Raw genomic sequence first — 22,019 nt, 5'->3', positions numbered from 1 at the left:
CTTCATTTACAATGCAAAAGTTTCCACAAAATGTCACTCGAATTTAGCACAAAGCAACTCCATCAAAAACATCACCACAAATATATGATAAATATATTATTTATATATTGAAATACATCATAAATTAAAATATAATAGCCAGTTTCTTTTTCTAATGGTTGTTAACATACTGCCTGAATATATTATGTAATCTAAGTAATATTATCTTTCAAATAAATAACCTTCACTTCTCTCATTGGGCAAAGCTCACCTTTTGTTCTTGGATTTGTGCTTTAACCACACGGTACTCGGCTGATGGAGGCTTTTGATTGGCTATCAGCTCTTCTGTGTCACTCAACCAGCTTAATAGAGGTTCCAGAGCATCTTGAAACTTCCCACAATGCAAAAGGGCTTCCTGGAGCTGAGCGATTCTCTCAGCGACCTAAAGAAACACACATACTTTGCCAATTAACTTTTCTTATATGCTTTTATCCACATTACCCCATTAACCTAATTCCCAATGCAATCTGTGACATCTAGTTGTTTTGAGCCAGGAAAAACAAAGTTAAGAAAAGTAATAGTGATCAAAGATGCTGCAATCTGCAGCCAAGATATTAATAGTAAAACAATTAAAATTATACTGAATGCAATATAAATGGGCCTTTTATTCCACTGGCCATTGAAGTTCTATTGGTGCTTGTTTAAATTTCTGAAAACCTATTCAACATTTTACCTCAGTACCTTTGCATCTATATATCAAGTATTTATGAACTTTTTGAACCTGTTTAAAGGTTGTCAAGTTCAAGGTTCGGAAACAAGCGTTGCCTGTTTAGCCAATCAGCACCACATTTCAACCATTTAAGTAAAGCATGTCCATGGAGGTCACAGTTTGAGTTTGCTAATAAAACTGCTGATTCAGGTGCTGTAAAATGTAGGTCATGCAATAAGCTCTCAACAGAACACCAGTAAACAAATAAACAAACAAACAAAGTAACCTTGTAGTAGGCCTGTGACATAATTTAGGTGTGCATGTCATACCCTTTTGTTGAGGGAGTTCCACTGCAGGTTGGTGGTTTCCAGATCATGCTCCAGAGCCTGTGTGTCTGTGTGTTTAGCTGCACTTTGGATTAGCCCCTGACCAACCGCATTCACATGGTGCAGTTTGGGCTGGATGCTGTCTATCTGCTCTCGCTCCACAGCCTGCATGCACACACACACACACACACACACACACACACACATTAGACAGAAAATAATAGAAGACGAGTGCATAATGTACAATATGCGTGCTTCCCAGCAGCGAGATGATAAAGGTTATAAAAGTACTTAAAAATTAAAGAGCATTTAATTTGTCTGTCAACACTCACTTACAATGAAACAAAAACAAACACGGGACTTCAGCTCAGCATAATAGTACTATTTAGATCAGCAAGGACACTAAACCAAACCAAAACAGTATTTACATTAGTGGTTTGCACACAAGGACAGCCCACCCCTACCCTGACCATTATCAGCACCACAACTGGGAGCTCTGGGGATTAATGGAAAACAAAAATAAGAAAGCAATAAGTCAATTTAAACCCCTAAGCTTAAGACAGTACAAGGCTCCCTTGCATATATGCTCATGCAGGAAAATAAAAGTCCTATCAATTTAATTATGTTTGAAATGTGCTAATCCTACTGCTTAAGTAGAGACAAAAAGAATTCTTGATAGAGATTAAGAAATGACAAGTCAGCATCTGCCCCATATTTGGAAAATCCTGTTCTCAATGCAGCATGTGCATCCATTCAGACACAGCTGTTTTACAGAGAAGGCCAGGTTCGTGCCTCAAACAGGATATCTGTTGGGGAGAGGGTGTGGTGGCTCATGGCTGTAGCTCATTGTTATTGAGAACGACAAAGTGTGTGCCTGCATAAGCGTACGCATGCTTGTTGCCTGTGTGTTGGAGAGAGTTGGTCCTTGTTTGTGAATGCTTTTAATAGCATTAGCTTTTACTAGCTTTCACTTACTTTGTCTCTTATGTTTGTCCAATCACTGGTGCTGCTTTTATCTGCTTGTGGATGGTCCGGCTACAATGGAATCATCTATTCTTCATTTCTTCAGTTAAACCCTAATCTACTGTCCTTCCTGAATCTATCTCAGGCCAGCTCAGGGCAGAAGACAATTCAGACTCTTGACTCTAGTGTAGCAGAGCTCTGGAAAATATCCGAGATGCCTCTCATTCCTTTCCGAATCTCTAAATGTGCCAGTAAGCTGGTCAGTCACTCTAACACACTGTGCTGATTTTCTCTCATTATCCATGTTTCTTCTTTTACAAACAAATTTTTGCAAAACTACTCTTTTGTTTCTCACCATGTCTCCACATATCACTCTTTCATTCCTGGCTGCTTTCCTGCCCAACACCAACCCACATCTCTATCCATTCCAGTCTTCATTTTTGCTTGTTTAAGTCCAAACCACAAGCCTGAGTTATTATACTGACAAAAGGTCAGCTGAATCAGAGAAAAGGAGGGTTAAATGACATAGGTTACATCATTCTCTCCCAAAATATTCAAGATTGTTTCATTTTTTATTAGATTTCGCAGCTCATCATGGAAAAGGAATTGTTTAGAGCTGTGTCGGAGTCTCAAGGGATGGTTAGAGAGAGAGAGAGAGAGAGAGATAGAAGAAGAAGAAGAAGAAGAAGCAAAAAAAACAAAAATAAACCAAAAAAAACAATGAAAGACACGTAGGAGAGTTAAAATGGCCACCTTCCATTTAGTGACTATCACTCAAACACTCCTTATCTCTCCAGCATTCTCTGCCAATTAATTACACTAAGTCAATACTTGAAGAATGGATATGGACATGTGCACACACAAACACACATATATAGAGTGTTTTTTGTTAAACAGCACTGAGCCAAATTTGTTTAGAATTCCAGTGAGTTCATATCTGGCTGAGAGCTTTGCTATTGTTGAACTTGTGCTGAACTGTGTGATTATATGTTTATGAGTGTGTACATGTGGTTGTCCAGCTTGTAGCCTTGCCCTCACTTTGTCCCCTGCAGTCTTCTGACACAGGTGCTTCCCACAAGCACTTTCAGTGCCAGGATTTTCAAAACAGTCAAATATGCCTGCAGTACCGTTTCCCATAACACAGACTCTGTTGGCCTGCTCCTCTCATTCTACACAGGATTTCTCTATTGCCTCATGTTTACCTGCAATCCACAATTGGGCAGTAGCCTGTGTTTTGAGATGAGATCAGCCTTCCTTTCTCCCCTCCCTGGCTAATAACTTTATCACCCACTCTTATCATGAGCATTGCCAGGTGTTCAGCCATAGAGCCATTTTGTTCCATGAATGACTGGACTGTGATCATGCTTCAGAGTTTCCCATTCTAGCTCGAAACAGCCACAACTTAATGTCAGTGTGTTGACTGTTTCAACCCCATAGTGTGCTTTAGCGCATTACATGCATTTCCTCTGAATTAAGTCTCCACCTCCCTAGTGCTGCAGGGGAAAGTTGAATTAGAATGCAGTGCTGATAAGCTTGGCATGTTCTTATCATCTATTTATATTCTTAACAACTTTTTACAGTGTTTGTGTGTTACTGGCAACAGCAACTCCCCTAAAAAATACTCAGTGTTTATTTCTCACTTCCTTATCTCAAAAACAAGGTCTTTAAGAGGAAGAGCTATTGATAAGAAAGTGGTGGGTGGGGTTTGGGATATACGGTTTATAACAGAAAAAGTGGGAAAAGAGATTTATAGCTGGTTGAACTTTAAAAACAGACAAACAAGATTTGTTTTCTTGGCCTTTTTGTTCCTCTACCAACAACCTGAACAGATATTAAATGCTTAAAAGTCAATTTGCTTGCTGATTCATCCTGGCCACGCAGTAATTGTAAAGCTCTCTGGCCATCACCGATAGGCGATTACATTTGTGTGTGTGTGTGGGGGGGGGGGGCAGCGAGGCAGAACAGCAGAGTTGCCCATTTTGAGCTATGGCTAAATGAAATGTGAATGGACAGCCAGGCATGGCCATTACTTAGAACAAGTAACATAATAACAAGGGGCACATCAGGTCTACGTCAGCCTCATGACACACACCACAGCAACTATAACACAGACCAGGCACCAGACCAGTCACAGCAGCAGTCAAACACTGGCATATAGATTATCTTCGAAATAGTAAGCAAAACAGCATCTGTCGCTGTCTCTCTAGTATGCAAACTTGTTCTCTACTTCTCTGTCTCTAAGACATTTGGAATATACATGCCCTTCATGTACACATGCAGAATCTTTTAGAAAGAAATATCTGCACAAATTGGTAACATTGATAAACAAGCAGCTAAATCACACATGTTGTCTGTATATGAAATTACCATACTTCAAATGGCCATGCTTTTTTTCTAGAAATAATTTTTAAAAATTCACAAATATAAACTTGCTTCTACTTGTGTGATTATTAACTGAGATCAATTATTATTATTATCCTTGTGTGATTGTTAACTGATGTCAAATAATTCAAATAAACAGAAAGTATAAAAATAAAATTAAGTTTCGTCTTGACAGTATAGTAATACTAAGTCTCTTCAGATTTTCTCTGTTTGGTGAACTTTGTGGCCAAAAATGCTTGATTTTGCAGTGGCAAAATGTGTGAGACAACTTGCAAGCAGAGGATTCTTCTTTTAAACTACTAGCAGTGAAGACACAGATGTAATTACTTTCTATGATAGCTGTACTCATGTTCTTTGCAAATTTTGGCTGAATGCAATTTTTTCCATAGATGTGGGCCAAGTGATGTCATGTAATGTCATCACAATGTGTCTTGGCCCAAATTTGTAAGCTTCCCCTGAAAATCGTAAGGTTTTGTGATAATTTCTACAATCATAGAATCGCAATTTCCCAGAGGAACTTGATAACAAATGTATGAGTCGTCTTGTCAGACATATTTAGTCTATGTCAAATAAAAATAGACCCAGTTTCCTTTAAGATATATATTACATTGGCCATTACCTCAGCGCTATAGCATGCTGATACTGTCGTTTCTTCATCTGGATGCATCAATTGACAAGTGTTGTCCTCTTCATGAAATGGATCTGAAATTTCTTGCTCATGCTGGTTTTCACTAAAAAGTCTATACAAGAGACCTGGTTCAAGTTGCTCCCACTGATCTTGGCATGGGAGTTCGGAAACTGGTCTTGACCCATCTGAATCCCAATCACTATCTTCATTCAACCCTAGAACAAAATCCACACCTGATTGGCTAGTCTCAGATTCTGAGTCCAAGTCTCGACAGTCCTCACCAGCAGAGCCCCCATCGGACACTAGAGGGAGACGTTCAGGTGCTGCCAGGTACACAAAACTATCAGAAGATAGAAATGACCCCTCTTCTGGATCAGAACAAGGTTTAGGAAGGGGACTAGGAGGAGTAGATTCCATAAGTGGGGATGGAGGACAGTCCTGAGAGTATTGTGATGGCACTGCCACTGCCAGGTAAACAAAGCTGTCAGTGGTTACAGATGAATCTGTGTCTTTGTTGTCATGAGTTCCCACATTTGACTCCTCGTTTACAGTTGATTTGGAGTGGGGAAGAGATTGGTTGTTGTTTGATGGTACACTTACTAGAAGGGTAGAGGTATCGGATTTTAGCTCTTGCGCAAGCTCACATTCTGGTACAAGCATGTCCTCAGCAGCAAAAACCTTCTCAGCTACTGCTGAATGCTCTTTGTATGTCTCCATAACAAACAACATCCCTTCATTGTCAGAATTCAACTTAACTGAAACAGTTTGATCTAATTCCACATGCGATTCCACATCACAGTTGTTGCCCTCATTGCCCTTTCCTAAATTACTGTTTAAATCTAAACTTCCAAGAGACAGCTGTATTATGTCCTCATTTAAATTAGATTTGCACATATCCAACTCAGAGTCGTTGTTTTCTTCACATAGTTTATCGGGACTTGGATATACGTCTTTAGGGCTTAAAGAGGTACAGATCACATGCACCTTATCTTTCAACTCCTCATCTATCTGCTCTTGCTCAGATAACACTCCACTGCCCAGGTCTGAATCAGTTTCTCGTCGTTCTGCTTGTGTTGTATCTGACAAAGTAGTTCTGTCCAGTTGGGATATCTGAATTCCACTGGACTCAGATTCCAACAAAGGCTCATCTAAAGTGCATATATCAAACACGGGTGTGGTGTGATCTAGTGGAAAGCTGGCATTAGCATCACTATCATAATAGATTTCACTAGCAGTCCAACTTTGAGTATCATCTGTATCCTTGCTGGAAAGATTCTGATCTGTTACCAAACCAGATGGCTCAGTTTGATATGGGTCTAAATGGTTTATATGATCAATGTCCGTTGTGAGGCCAGCTTTTTCTCTGTTATCCTCCACCTGATCCTCTCTCTCCTCCTCTTCTTCTTCTTCCACTCTGGGTAGGGTATGACCTGCAACCAGAGGCTCAGTAGGGGTAGACACTGAAGCTGATTCAAGACTAGATGCCTCCTTTCTTTCCTCCTCCATACATTGTCTCTCCAATTCCAGAAAGAGGTCAACTGATCCATCCTCTGAGCTTGGGTAAGGAGAAACACTGGCAACCTCTGAGCCTCCAAAACCAACTGGAGGGGTCAGAAGAGGCCTGTAATCTGAGGTACTGAGCTGTTGTGTCTCCCAGTCCTGCAGCTCAGATTCCTCCCCCTCTACTGTCCAGGCAATATTGCTTGTTTCATGGCTATCCAGCTTCAACACCATCTGCCAGTTCTTTTCCTCCATCTCCAGCAGTTCATTTTCTTCTCTCTCATGTACCTGTTCTTTCTCCTCATCTTCCTCTTCCTCCTCCAGCTCTTTCAAGATTCTGAGCTCATCTTCTTCAAAACGAAGTTCTGAAGCAGTCCGCTCTCGTAGTTCCTTAGTAGGAGGAGGCCATCCCAAAAGGCCTTCTGCACCCCCTTCTTGGCTGAGACATGGGGAAAGTGGAAGCCCCCCATAACTCAATCCCTCCTCCTCCTGCAGGAAAGGTGAGGGGGGATCCAAAAGGTACAAAGACTCTTCATCTAGATCACTGTCCTCTCCTAGCAGAGGAGGCAAGGGTGGCAAAATTGGCAAGTTGTGAAGTACTACTCCATGTCCAAATGACTTTTTTCCACCTCTTGTAGTACGAGGCCAGGTACGGGCTTTAGTGGGAGGACAAAATACAGGTTTTGGAGGTATCAGTGGGGCAGTATCCTGATCATACTCCAGGAATGGTGAGTCCCTCTCTGAGTCAGATGTTTTATTTGCAGCAATATTCCATTGTTGTGGTTGCTCTTCTGACACACTTCGAACACAAAGTAACGGAGCTGCTGTTGGCTTACTCGTCTCACCACATCTCACCTGCCTGTGAACACCAGGGCTGGGTTGTGGAAAGCTAGCAGTATCCTGTTTTGTTTGGAGTACTGTAGCAGTCTGTAAAGGTGCTCTTTCTTTAGAAGGAGGCGGTATGGGCTTAATTTGTTTTGGGGGATGAAGGTGCAACTTGGGGGACTCTTTTTGCTTGACTGCATGAGGTGGATGGGAAGATGCTGGGCTGATGGAAGGAGTTAGGGCTGGAGAATTGGAGACCAGAGGGGTGTGTGGACCGCCTGAGGAGACAGGAGAAGGACTGTAAGGAGGCAGAGGTGGGGTGGATATGGAGGGCACTGGGGCAGTTAATAAGGAAGGTAATGGATGGAGAGGTGAAACTGGGATTCCTGCCCCAGACAAACGTTTCTCTCCACACTCTACAGGCGAAAGCTCTAACCGCTCAGCAAACTCAGGGTAAGTTGGAGGCATAAACGCTTTCCAGGAGCGCCGATTTGGATTATCTTTTTTGTCGCCAATATGATGCCGCCTTTTGGTCACTACAGCTGCCCCAACAGCAGCTGAGTTTGATGCAGGAATAATAATGCTAGAGCCAACACCCCCTGCAGATGGCATGCTTTGAGGTTCACCAGTTAGCTTGAGAGCATCAAAAATCACTCTTTCATCTAACTTTTTTACCCCTGCATCAACAGACCCCCCTCGTGCCACAAACACTCCACCAATGTCAGCTCCTAAAGTCCCATTGCTGGAAAGTGTGCTGCCTTCCCCTCCTCCAGAGCCCAAAGTGCTACGAGATGGCTGGCTAATCTTTGAGCCCTGGTCAATCTGCTCATTAATCCGCATGGTGTCATAGATGGAGCGCTGTGGTACATAGCAGTCCTCGATATAAGCTTCCTCATCATCGCTCTTCTTAAGACACCTGGGATTTTGCCGCAAACAGTCTGGCCGGCTCAGAGGCTTCCCCATCCCATAAAAGCGTGCCCTCAAGGGGCCGGGACGGGGCACAAACTATTCCAGAAATAAATTCTCCAAAGTCAGTTTGCTGCTGAAATTACAAGTAGCTGAAGTCCTTAAGTCGTAGCTGTCCAATTATTTCTAATAATCATTGATCCAAAAAAATCTCCGTAAAATGTTAGGATACTTATAATCCACGACAAATAATCATAAGCGGAGAAGGATTAAAGTCTGTGGCTCTTATAGACAATGTTATTCCTGATATGTCAAGGATAGAGCACATCAGGGAAAATGTCTCAGTCCAACAGATGCACATTTTCAGCAACATATTAATTAGTCTTTTTGTTTAAAAGGCGTGCAAGCAAATAGGAGAAGAAGGAAAATCAGTTAGTAACAGGTCCAAAGTCCAGTTTAAAGTGATAGCATTCCATGCAGTCCTCCTCTATCCATACGTGTTCTTCACAATCCGTTCCAAAACTTCCTTGCAGCTACTTCCTTTGAGTTGCTCTCTTTCTATCACAACAGGAAAATCAGAAAGGTCTTATTGACTTGAGCTGTTTCAAAGAAAAGCAAAGAAAGGCTCCTTTTAAGGTGAGATCTCCATACTCTGTTGCATCAAAAGATGTTACGGAAACGCAAAGTGTCCATCAAGTGATTTTGTCTCTCATCATAATGTTCCTTCAAGTATTGCCTCAAAAATAGTCTAGAATTCAAATTGGCAATGGGAACATTTTGATTTAAAAATATTTTTTGCGTCCAGTCAAATGACTACCATGAAAATATGCTTCCTAATACTGCACGAGACTCACTTGTCAGACAATCGATTGCTGTTTGTATTTCCCTTGTCGTCTTTTTAATCCAATAGAGCATATCTGGAAGACTTGCCCAAGTCAGAGTTCAGATGATCCTGTTTTCATGTTTCTTTGTAGTGACTGAGTCTTGATAATTTAAATGAATGAAATCCACCTCTTTAAGTCTCTTTTGTCATTTCAAAAACAAGAAGAAATAAACAAGATATTAATCCTTTTCTCTGACTGCCTTCTGTATTCCTCTCATCCCGAGTGAAGTGAAAATCTGTGAATCCACATGACAGCCATGTCCAGAGGGGTTGAGTTAGAAGTCGGGAGGGTAGAGTGATCCAGACTGCAGGGAGCAGAGAGTTGTGGGACTGTATCCAGAGGGCAGAGACGCAGACAGTACCTCTCACCAATTGCACTCGGGCCACTCTGCTTTTCAGACAATCCCCAGACACACTCCTTCTCTTCCTATTTTCCCTTTTCTCTGATCCACATGAAAGCACACAAAGATGCACGAAGACTCAAAGATCTTCTTTTCCTCTTTTCTCCTAGTGAAGACTCTCTCACACTGTGTTCTCGGGCCACTGCGCTGCTGAAATGGTTTGCAGCTGCTAAAAAAATCTCCCACTTTTCCTCTCTCGCTCTCTCTCTCTCTCTCTCCCTCCCTCCCACTCCTACTCTCTCACTCTCATACTCTCGCCTCCCTTTTTCTTCCTCTGTTTTTGTTTGAATCCAGCTCCGTTTGTTCTGTTTCCTGCTCTGGTATTAAAACACAGGAAGTGCTCCAATCATGCCGGTTTCCTCTTCCCAAAAAAAACACACAAGACCAAGCTGAGAAATGGAGGCTGCGATAAAGCCTTTGGTGGGAGGGGCCACCATGCCAGGGGGAGTGACTAAGCAGGGAATTTGATGTGTTTCAGCAGAATCACTGGCTTACAGGAACAAATACTAGCCAATACCAATGACTACATATCTTCTGCATTACATATTACTGTTTCATGTAGGGATAAATAGTTTGCAATCTAAAAATTATACTGCCCTCGCGATACAAAAAGAAAGAATCAAAGGCACCAACCCACAGGCAAAAAAACTCTAGGGAAACAAAGAACAAGAGAAAAAGAGATACACAGAAAGAGAGAAGATGAAAAAATAGGTGATGGTGAGTGGGTAGGGTGTTAGTATGCAGGAAGTAAAGAGGCTTATCAATAACGGCTATCCTTCCCTCTCTAAAACAAACTGGCACGTGTATGCGGAAGCAAAAATCCCCTACTCAATCTCTTCTTTCTGCACCTCCCTCTTTTTTTTCCCCCAAATAGTCACTCTGTAATTGAACAAAACAACAAGGGAAGACACACACAAGTCAGCAACAGTTAAAGTCCCCACTTGTGCATTCTCGTCTTCTGCTCTTCTGAAACTCTATCCAGCCCTGAACAGAGTATGGTTGGGGGGGGATTGAGGCCACTGCTTTACAATGAAAATGAATAGACTCTGAGAGACAGCAGCAACAAATGAAAAGTTTATGCTTGAATGCCATTCTTTTTTTTGTGTGTGTGTTGGTTTTGTCTTATGTCTCCTGTCCCTGTTTTATTTCTCTATTTGCTCTTCTTTCTTCACTGCCTTTCCTTATTCGGTCGGTGCTGGAATATGTATAAAGAGTTCTGGCAGAGAGCAGTCCTGCACTAACGCATGCTTGCTTTCCCTCCCACTCACTCTCCATTGCTGGGTCCCAGACACACGCACATGTATGGAAGACACACACACAGAGCACAGTTGCTCTGTGAATCACCCACACTGTCCATGGTCTGCGTGTCCAACAAGCTAAATACTTTCTTTTTCAATTCTTTTTCAACCTTCCCTTGCCGTCTTTCTTCTTCTCTCCCTTTTTCTTTCTTTCTGTCAGTCTAGTTGCAGCTGTCATGCTTGCTTCCAAGACAAACCTCCCAGTGGAAACAAAAGGGGTTTGTCTGTCTGTTGCCCTCATGTTTGCTCTATTTCTTTCTCCTTCAGCTCAAACTGACCAGACACACCGCCACGACACCCCAGCGGATTACAATAAATATGAATAAACATACATCCCTACAATCAAGAAAAATCAGAAATCATGTGACTAAATTTCGGCAACATATTAACTGTAAAATCCTACTAAGGTATACTAGCACTTGCATGGTGTGGTGCAAAACCAGCCTCCACCACAATAATATGCAATCCTTTTAAGTCACTTTGTTTAGTAAAATTCAGTGCCTGACCTTGTGTCCACCCCTCCCCCCGTTTCCCTTAGTCAAGTCAGTGGCTGCTCATTTGGCTTCTAGTTAAAAAGTCACAGTCCTGACTCAGACAGGAAGAGGGAGGGCTTGAGCCCGAAATCCCCTAAAACAGACGGTGTGGAATAGTACGTTACGGCTTTTGTCTCTGATAGAACTATGCTGCAAAATTGAACAGGCATTAATCTAGCGTAAACACAAGGGGGCAGAGAATGCTATTGACTTTGCAGTGCAGTTTGTTTACTTTAGGACAGCACCTGTTGATCCTGTTCTCTCCATCTCCTGCTTGCCCTTGCTTTTTTCCCCCTATCACTAAGCACTGACTCTATTTACTCAACAACTCAGATGCTCAAAATTATTGTGTTTTATATGTGCTTTTATCTCTCGAAAGCTCCCCGTTCCGTCTCTTTTCCTCCCTCCTTTTTCTCTCGGTAGTATCTACGCACCCTAGGCGCTGACACTCCCCCTTTTCCCCTCCATCTCAGCAGCAGTTTCATAATTAACCCGCAGGCTTTACCTGAGCCCCTCAATGTGTGCATTGTTCTCCTCTTTACCAGACACAAAAGCGAACCAGAGAAGCCAAATAAAAGCACAATCAACTCCTTGCATTACACTAGAAAATAAGATTTCTGGTATCATTTCCTACAATTGTGTAATTGTCTGGAAATGTAAAATCACACTGCAAATGCTTTATACAGAGCTACATTCTTTCTTGCAACTAGCTGATTGACATTTAATAACGTGTTCAAGAAGAATTTCAAAGAGAACGAGAAATGGCACAACAGACATAACTCCTGTTAACCACCCTGAAAATCACCGTCATTACAAGAATTATTAAGTTGCCTATTAATTTCACACATCAAGAAGGCTCCACTGTTTGTGCAAAGTGCTTTATTTATTTCAGTTGGTAAGCTAATAGAGTGTGGCTGAGCGGGAAAAGTGGGCTATGCTATGGAATGCCACAGTAATTCACAACAGCTGAAACAATACCAGGCAATGGGAGAGGCAACACACACAACACACACACAACACACACACACACACACAACACTCTTTTTCTCTCTCTCTCCCTCCCCCATCCTAGCTGGATATCGCTTGAAGAGAGTCAAATGAGCAAAATTAAGTCATCAGCTTGTGCTAATTATGTTATGCTAATCTAATCAAACCCTGAGGACAAAGAAATAAGAAAACAAAAACAGTGAAAATGGGAAAAACAGAATTATATTAAATTCTAATGCATCTCATTTCTAGGTGTTTTATGCTAGCACAGAGCTTCGTGGGAAAGAAGAAAGACTGCATCATCATGCCATTATACATCATTAGGAGGCAGTCAACCCAGAAATTTGGCTTCTTAACCATATAGCCTGAACAAGCCAAAGTTATAATCGACATGTCTTCATAACCATCAGGTAAACAGCAAAGAAAAGGGAATCCGCTAGACATTTCAAAAGTGGAATATTTCTAAACACAAGTACTATTTTACCTTGTGATCTTATGATTGTGTTAGACTGTTTAATTTCAGCCGCCTATTTTGCAATAAAATTTTTGCAATAAATAAAAATTAATCTTGGCTGACGTGTATAACAGACCGTGTGATAATATGTGCTCATGTCAGATTATATGAGGAAGATCGTCTAATGAAAGACCTTCTGTTTATCATTAAAAACAGTCCTGCTTACATCATCCATCGGCATGCCGTCCACTTACTGGTCGCTTTTAGAGGAGTGTCATAGCAGTAGGCCAAAAAATAAATAAATAAAAATCACATTATGCTGATTACTGTAATAACACCGATCTCAACTCATGACCAAATAATTGTTTTATTAAACCATATGGTGTAAAACCAGCTTTAGACCACAATACAAATTAAAAAGCACTTATCCAAAAGCATCCACACCATGAAACTGGTTTACATCCCCAACACAGCCGCAGCGTTTTTGCAAAGCATGTACACAACTATTACTCAAGTAACTGAGTGCATGACAATCTGAGATAAAGGAAAGCCCTGGGGCTTTTGGGTGGGGGAAACGCAAAGGCCTTGACACGTCCACTGACCTTGTTATGCTAGAGGAAAACAGAGAAAGCGAAGCGACAGACAAAAATAGGAGTGTGTAAAGGGAGCGAGAGTAAGTTATAGCAAGCAAGAGTGAAGACAGCATGCTGCGTTCAGCTTGATTTAGAAGCTATTCACCGGTTCTAACCAGCCCTGTACAGGAATGCCCAGTTGGAAAGCGCCTTTTCACTGTGTCTGTGTCTCACAGCCCACCCTATTTCTCCAAGCTCAGCTGCTCCACTGTGGTGGGATGCAGAGACACACAAGTGCACACAGGGCACGGGAATTTTAAGGAGACCACCACACCCTGTATGTGTGTGTAAGATTATGTTGGTGAGGGGTCGAGGATGGGGAGACAGCTGAAATTCCGAACGCTCCAAAACAATCCGGAATTAGAAATATCATCCCACATGGAAGGGAAGCCACACTCCCAGTACATACACACACCTAGTGCATGTGCATTAGGCTATGGTTTGAAGAGCGTCACACTGACTTGGCATCTGAAGCACTCAGTGTGGTATATAAATATGTTTAGCTAGGGCAAAAAAAGACCCCCAGAGTAGAAAATGGTGGTGAGAAGATTCATCGTCTTAGGACCCTACCCATTATTCAATCACTCCCAGAATGTCTCAGGGGGCTCTATATTAAAAAAGTTGACACTTTCTACTCATGTGTGCTGACCAGCCAGCCAAGGCTCATCATAGGCTTTCATCAAATGTACGAAAAGGTCTCCCTGAATACAAAAACAGACAGACAGACAGACACACACGCCTTGCTTATTTGGGTTTATCCTGCCTCCCCCTCTCTCTAATCTCAGCAATGACATCACTACTTTGGATTGGGTGTCTGTGAAATGGAGTCGGGCTTGCATGAGGGGAGGGGGAGAATTGGAGATCAGTCCTTTTTTTCATGGCAGACAAGCTTTCTGGCCCTCTGAATTACCTTCGTGCGTGTCATTGTACGTGAAATGGGGGGTGGGGGCGTATAAGAGTGGGTGAGTAGGAGAAAGAGGCCCAGACAGGATGGAAAAAAAATAGAATAGACAGCCAAGAAGGATGAAAGAAGATCTCAAAGAAGTTTCTCCTCATCTTTCTCTCCTTCTAGTGTGCAAAAGCCTATACTAGAAGTTTTTTTTTTTTTTTTTTTTATAAATAACCCATGCACACAGACCATCTCCCTTTACTTACAGTTGCAGCTTGGCCTCCTTAATTAGCACTATTTACATGGGCGTGTTCCGATTTTTTAGTCATGGGGTGGCAATGAGCACCCAAAAAGGAGGCACCAGCTAAGTAAGTATTACATATAAATTATGCGTTTAGAGACTATCTGATTTGTTCTTTGGTACAGGATGACCAATGGCAACATAATGACATCATTGTTCTGGCTTTATAGTGACTCTATACTTCCTAAAACTCAAAGATTTTGTCAACACATCGAGGATGAATTATATCGAGCAGCTGAGTTTTAGGAAGTATAGAGTATATATATATATTTATTATTAGAATATATAGTTTAGTAGCATTAGTTTAGTAGCATTTAGGCAATTTAGTTAACCAATAAAACCTCCCGATAAGATTTTACCTAATTGACCTTCCTTGTGTCCTTGTATTGTTGTAAATATTCTATGAAAAATATTTTTAAAGTTTTACCCTTGCGGTGCACTTTCTAAACGTGTCCCTATTGTTTTGCTATTAAAACTCAGCGAAGCATCACAATGCACACCATGTATAATGGAAATTACTTGTATTATGATGTTTTGTTGCTCGCTATGAACTCACATATCGTGCTACACTGACCCAGCTCATTGTATAAATGGTTTTAGTAATATATCTTTCTCTGTTTCTGTTATTGCACCGTCTGTTTGCCTTCAGCAACTCGGTCCTCCAGCCTGCAGGGAAGAGAGGGAAGGTGGGGGCAGAGGAGCACGAGTGTGTACAGTAGCTGACATTGTTATTAACAGGAACAGTAAATCTGAAAGAAGTCTTAGACGGCAGGAATCTCAAACAAAGGAACTCCAGGAAGACGAGACAAAGACCAAAGAAGAGGCGCAGGTAAGAAATCAAAACACAAAAAAAGCAGAAGCAATAAAAGCGCAATAAAAGAGTAGAACATTCCACAGCTGAAGTACAGCTTGGATGAAGTGTTAAGCTCTCTCTGCACAACCGCTCTGTGCAAGTTCTAATTAGTAACAGGTGAATTTTCAGATACGCATGACACGCTGCCAGTGAATCTAATACAAAGCCAACTGGGCGAGTCAGCACTAGTCTGATGCAGAGACACTGGGAAGAGTTACTCTTCCAGTGATTAGTTCTGCTCTCACATTTAGTTTTGTGTCCATCAGCACACCGAAGGTCTAATGAGCTCTCAAGCTGTCATCTGGCAGTGGGGAAAATGAGCAGCTCCTGAACAATACTTCATAACAAATGACTTTATGAATGTCACGCCACATTAACCAGCCACACAAAATGGACATGCTGTACTACTCCGCAGTTCTCTTAGTACAAATGATTCAGCAAGGTGAGTTGCTTTATAAGAAGTCGCTGACTCACTCTCTCCTGCTCTAAGACTGTACCTCAAACCTCCACACTGCCTTTCTTACTCCTACACTCCTACCACACTTGACGTTGTGAAGGGGCATGAGTAAGATCCGGAGAGGGAATGATACAACATCAGAGGCACTATAAATACACCGGCAAGCCAGGGAGAAAGTGAAGGGGTCATCATCAATCAGTCGAGGGGTAACAGGATGAACGCAAGCAGCCCTCTCAGTAAAGCAGCAGGACTGACTGTGTCATGCTGATTCCCTTCTCCTGCAGAGAAGCATGCTGGGACACGAGCCCAGATGGGGGCTGAGAGTTGGAGGTGATTTAATAAAGAGGAGAGCTGTGATTCATTCCACAAACGCTTGACGGCCCTCACAGATTTGCTTGGCTGAACACAATCTAAGTTCTACTTCTAGTGACAAGGTGCTTGTAACTGAAACTGTTTTGCTTTTCTTTCCATTGTTAACCAACACTTCAAAGTCTGAAAAACTTTGATTTGCAGTGACTCTTTTTGTTAAGGGAGAAGTGGGCCCCGACTATGCCAGCAAAGTAAAACAAACATGTCCCGCAGCAAGAGAGAGCCTACAGATTTATGCTGGTTCCCTGCAGTAGCAGGTATTTTTGGTCTAGGCTTGAAAACACCGGTCTGAATTCTTCAGACAATTACCAGGTGTAGCAATTCTGAATGTGGAAATTATAAAACTGTCATACACAATTGAACTGTACACTCTACAGTGCAGTTAAATTTATTTTATCAAAACTATCTGTATAAAAACCATCCCCATTTACTACAACACTATAAAAAAAAGCCCCAAAAAACCAAGAGAATCCATTTTGAAACCGACTCTATCCCATACCTTCATGAGTCTGTCTTCCATGTCTTCTTCTAGTGCTCAAAAGAATTTAACATAAATAACATGTTCGAAGGCACAGTGTCCATCATGCAAAAAACAAAGCTGCTTCAGCCTGAGAAATCACCTACCTTAAATTCCTGGAGCTGTTGCTTGATGATGTCCACTTCAGTTCCCACAACACCTTGTGCGTTCAGCCCTTCCTCCGCTCGGTCAAGTAGCCCCTGTAACTCTGTGAGGCGAGAGTAGAACTCCTTCACTCGCTCCTCAGCTTCTTCTATGAGTGCTAGGCGACCCTGACCCCGCTCGGCCAGCTTGGCTGCCTGACGATTCAGAGCCTCCATCTCCCTCCTGAGAGCGAGGAGATCAGGGGAGCTACCCTCTCGCCTCAGCATGGCGGTGCAAGCCCCGCCATGACCTTCAAGCTCATTCCGCAGGGAGGCCAGACGGCCCAGGAATACCCTTATTGCATCTGCCTGTGAGGCAAGGGAGTCCACGTCCCGCCCCACAGGGCTCAGGCTGTCCAGCTCATCGTCCAAGTCTGCAAGGCGTGAGAAGATATCACGGACGTGTGACTGGACTTCTCCTACGCCCTGCAGGCGTGACTCAAGGGAAGAGCAACACTGCTCAATCTGTGATAGCAAGAAGAAAGTTATTACTTTGAGATAATTCAGAGCTTCTGTAGATCTATATTATAACCCTTTATTAAAATGAAAATCAGACTGAGTCAAATTTATTGACAACGCTTATTATTAATACTATTGATCACAAATTAAATAACTAGGCCACCATATCAATCGTAACATACTCCGTACCTTCTCTGTCACTTCTCCAAACTCCCTCTCTGTGTTCTGAGCCTGTTGCACCAGCTTCTCTCCTCCATCTCCACTGCCTCCTGTTGTCTGTGGTGCGTCCTGTGCCAGTCCCTTGGCCAGATCCCGCAGATATACCACTTGCGGCTGTAGGGAGCCGAGAGCCTCCTGCTGGCTTCGCAGGCGCTCCAAACTCTTGTTACTGCATGCCTGAGGGCCCAAAGCCTCCTGCACCTCCAGCTGATGCCTGGCTGCCTCCAGTCTTCTCTCTACTGCTAGTCTACCATCTTCAAACTCTTTCAACCTGCTGTTCAACTCCTCCAGCTGAGCCATGCGCCCATGCAATCTCTCAGAGAGGCCATCCAGCCTGCGGTTCAGCTGGGCTTTCTCATCCCTCACCTCCTCCTCTCCAGTCCGGCTCTGCTCCAGTAGCTGGTCAGCTGCTGAATTCAGAGCCTCCAATAGGGGTCGACGACGATCTAAGTCCAGGCCTAATTGTCTTGCTTTCTGCAGGGCTTCTTCAAGGGCAGCAGGCTCCACAGAAGGTTGGATCTCTGCCTCTTTCTGCTCACAGTCCTTCAGCCAGGGAGTCAGTTCATCACGATGCTGCTTGTATTGTACAGCACGGCCCAGTGTCTCCTTAATATGTGCTTGCTTTTCTGTGAAGCATTGGTTAACTTCCTCCCAGTCCTGGCGCAGCTTGGTTAGACGAGCCTGCAGACCCGAGCGCTCATCTCCAGCAGGAAGTGATGCCAGGATAGATGCTCCCTCAGCCTGAATCAGCTCGTATGACCCTCGTTGTTGTGCCATGCCACGCTGAAGCTCTTCTTGGTCGGCAACAAGGGCTTGCAGAGCTTCTGGCTGGCAGGGGAGAGGATCAGACATGCTGGGTGTTCTTGCAGCAGCCTGCCCATCTAACCAGGTACGGAGCTCCTCAAACATCTGCTGGAACTGCTGTGTACTTGACAGAGCAGCCTGCAGCTGGGATAGACCATCCGCTAGAGACAAGCAGAGAGAAAGAGTGATTATACAATAACTGTGTATCATACAACGATCCTGCATTAAAAGATTATTTAGAAAAAGTAAAAACATTATTCATGAATGATTTCTTTTTTAATAAAAAAAATCCAAACATTTGATAACATCTAAACATTATAAAGGTGGACTGTCAAATGTTTTAGTATAGTCTCATTACACTATGCATATACACACAAGTATTCCCTATATTCAACTAATCTCCATGCAGGAGAAACTGTGAACCATAATCCAGGGTTCCTACATCAAATAGTAAAAATCTAGTCAGTTTTTAAAATCCCTAAACCTCCGTCCTGCCTCACCTGCTCTTTCCTCCAGGCTGTTGAGTGGGCCACTGACGCTCTCTAGTCTCTTGTGCAGCTCTTCACGGAGGTAAGGCTCAACCACAATAGCGCTGAGATCTGCACACAGCTGCTCGGCCTGGGCCAGCTGGCCTCTCCTCTGCTCGAGCTCTGCACGGATCTCTCCTGTCTCCTTCAGCCTGTGGCGCAGGGCCTCGGGCTGGGCACTTAGCGAGGCCTGGGCATCCAGCTTCTCAGCCAACTGGGACAAACTTTGGGAGAGCTCCTTCAGAAGAGCCTGGAAGCGCTCACTGGTGCCCTGAGCACGCTCAATCTGGTCAGAACGTCCAGACAGGCGAGAAGTCAGGTCCTCCCACTGCTGGGTTATGGAGGCCAGCTCCTGCTTCACCTCAGCTACATCCTGGCTGTCACCAGAGCCCTGCTCTCCAACAGGTGAGAGGATACCCTCAGCTGCCTGAGTCAGCTGGTCAAACTGGGCACGCCGTGTTTCAAATTCACGCAGCATAAACTGGGAGGAAAAAAGATGGAATGATTTGTTCAAAAATAGGTCTTAGTCAGTTTGATACTATTACAAGTCTATTACAACACATTAGACTTCTGAGTAACAAACATAATACAACAAAGTGGATTTAAATACCAAGGTTAGGGATATTCTTCCAAAATAAATATTTACAAAGTGCTGTAGAGCATTTACACAACCAATTAATTTTAATCCAAAGCATCACGTTATATAATGCCTTCTATGTTTAATTCAGCTCCTATCTAGTCTTACATCATTTCCTCGCAGGAAAGAAGAAAGGACAGATAGAAAACAGGAAATTGCATAACTGGAGAGAAGAAAAAATGTACAGTTGAAGGCTTGAATAGAAAAATGATTAAATAAAAAACAAATGCAAAGAACTTGTGTTTTGTCTTTACAGAGGTAACAGGTGTTATTCAGAGGTAGGAAAAATGTTTCCATCAAATCGAATGTTTCCATTGCCTTTTCCCTCTTAACTGTAGTATTCATCCTGATATGGAATGCAGGCAGATTTCTTGAAATCATTTCTGGAGTCTGAGAAATTCATGGGGAAAAAATGTGCCTCCTATCACATTATCTTGAGCTTGCCTTATGGTTTGAATTGTTTCCTTACTGCAGTGTACACACACAGATTGACTCAACATCTTTATCTAGATCTCTATCACTCTAGAGCTCTTTATCCAGTTATATACCTGCACTTGTTGCTTCTGAGTGTTGAGCATGTTAGGGTCAATGCTCAAGGGGCCAAGCACACTCATCATCAGCTCTTTCTCACGCAGCCAGGGACCGAGCTGATTGGCTGCTGATGCAAAGTTGCCCAATCTGTCAGCGCATGTCTCCAGTTCTGACTGCCGTTGTGCTGCAGTCTGATTGGCTTTCTCCCATCGAGTATCTAAGAAGAGAAACGATGGTAAATATGGTGGTGTAAAATAAACAAAACAACTGATCGTGATGCCTCTTGAAACCATAACAACAGAAGCTGGGTGCATGCGTAACCATAGTAACGCAAAGATTATGGGAAACCGTGAATAATCTAGGTAACCGTGAATAATCGTTTCAGTAGAAAATACAGATAAAAGGGACACAAAACAATAACTTCTAATTTAGTCTGTTTATGTACCAGCATCACAGAAGCAGAAACATGTAAGCAGGCAATCCTGGCAGCAGTACTTACTTACCCTCATTCTTTCTGAGTCATAGTCTGACACCCGCATGTGGTTTCAATAAAGCACGAATTTTGCTTTGAGAATAATTTGAATGCTTTGAGTCACACAAGAAACATGAAATATCATGGAGGACTAAAAGCTCTTCCTGGAGCTCACTGTTCTCCTGCCTCCTCCTCCAGTTCCTCCAACCTACGCAAGCATTTGTTTGATTTACCAGAAGAGCACACAACCTTTTAGAAGAACTAAATCCCCTACAAAAGTATGTTTAGCTTTAGAGCTGAACAAATATGCACACAAAACACCAAATGTGTTGAGGAATTTCATTTTTTAAAAAGACAGTGAACTCTTTAACAATAAAGCTGTTGTATAAAGTGTGCTCTCAATAAGATCAATTTTCAACACTACTCTATTTTTCCATTATTGTTCCATTCTGGATAGTCTGATCTACTGACCTAGGTCTTGTAGTTGTTTTTTCCAGGTCTCTGCTTCAGGGGAGTCAGGATTTTCTTGTATCAGCTGCTTTAGGGTGTTCTTCAGGTCCTCCACTTTTCCAGAATGTTCTGTAAGCTCAGACAGCAAGGCCTGCATAGATTGCATGGAGGTTGTCACAGTCATTATATTGATTATGCAATATTTGAAGTGATACCAGGCTGCTAAAAATGCTGAGCAATTATCTTAACATCATCTGTCGGTTTTTTCATCTGTGCTGACCTTGTTTTCTCGGGCCTGGGCATGGACTGCCTCAGGTCGTGAAGGTGATGCGGTCTGCCCCTGTGCCAGGCTCTGTTCCCGAGGACCAAGCCACTGGAATAGAGCCTCAGAGTCCTGCCTGACCTTCTGGCACAGCTCGAGAGAAGCCTGTTGTCTGCTCTGCCTCTCCTGAAGATCCCCACCCAGTTGCTCATACTTGCTGTTCACGTCCGCCACCACCACCTGGATCTCAGTCAGGTCTGTCGGGAAGGAGTGGGATAGTTTCAAGAGAAGATAAATGATGACTTTATTAGATCGAGTGTAGCCTGTTGAATGTGCTGCTTTTATCAGGTTTCTTCTTGTTCATGGTGACAACACTTTGTTCTATAGTTATTTTTTTAGAATCTAACAAACAAGCTGAACAGACACAGACAAAAGCTGACATGGCATTTCAGATTTATGAAAGCACAATGACTGAGTGGCTGCAAGTGTTGCGTGTTTTCCTTTTTGCAATGAGAGTGATGCATTTTGTTAGGTGGCAAAATTGTCTTTACACACACAAGTATCCAGGTGTCTGATCTCTGGGATTCACTTTAACAGTACAAGTTTTTAGGGACAAATAAGAGTTTCCTGGGTCTGAGTTTGGTATGATGGGTAATAGACTGGAGACAGAGTAAAACAGTGAGTGTGTGATGGAATATACTGGGATGTGGATGGAGACAACGT

General features: G+C 42.8%; 1 protein-coding gene across 22 annotated transcripts in view; it reads right to left on the bottom strand.

Moving 5' to 3' along the window:
* The window catches only part of macf1a (microtubule actin crosslinking factor 1a), a 170,195-nt gene that overhangs the window by 23,070 nt on the left and 125,106 nt on the right, over positions 1–22,019 (bottom strand). For all 22 annotated transcript variants that reach the window (XM_058377506.1, XM_058377507.1, XM_058377514.1 and 19 more), the window contains 8 exons: positions 21,315–21,553; positions 21,056–21,185; positions 20,130–20,329; positions 18,918–19,425; positions 17,584–18,578; positions 16,900–17,400; positions 1,018–1,179; positions 251–421 (listed from right to left, as the gene is read on the bottom strand). In XM_058377506.1, the coding sequence (XP_058233489.1) occupies positions 251–421; positions 1,018–1,179; positions 16,900–17,400; positions 17,584–18,578; positions 18,918–19,425; positions 20,130–20,329; positions 21,056–21,185; positions 21,315–21,553 (2,906 nt within the window). The remainder of the gene's footprint in view (positions 1–250; positions 422–1,017; positions 1,180–16,899; positions 17,401–17,583; positions 18,579–18,917; positions 19,426–20,129; positions 20,330–21,055; positions 21,186–21,314; positions 21,554–22,019) is intronic.

Source organism: Hemibagrus wyckioides, linkage group LG24 (genome assembly GCF_019097595.1).
Source record: "Hemibagrus wyckioides isolate EC202008001 linkage group LG24, SWU_Hwy_1.0, whole genome shotgun sequence".
Classification (NCBI taxonomy): domain Eukaryota; kingdom Metazoa; phylum Chordata; class Actinopteri; order Siluriformes; family Bagridae; genus Hemibagrus; species Hemibagrus wyckioides.
The sequence above is the reverse complement of the archived record's forward strand: the minus strand, read 5'-3'. Positions and strand labels throughout refer to the sequence as shown.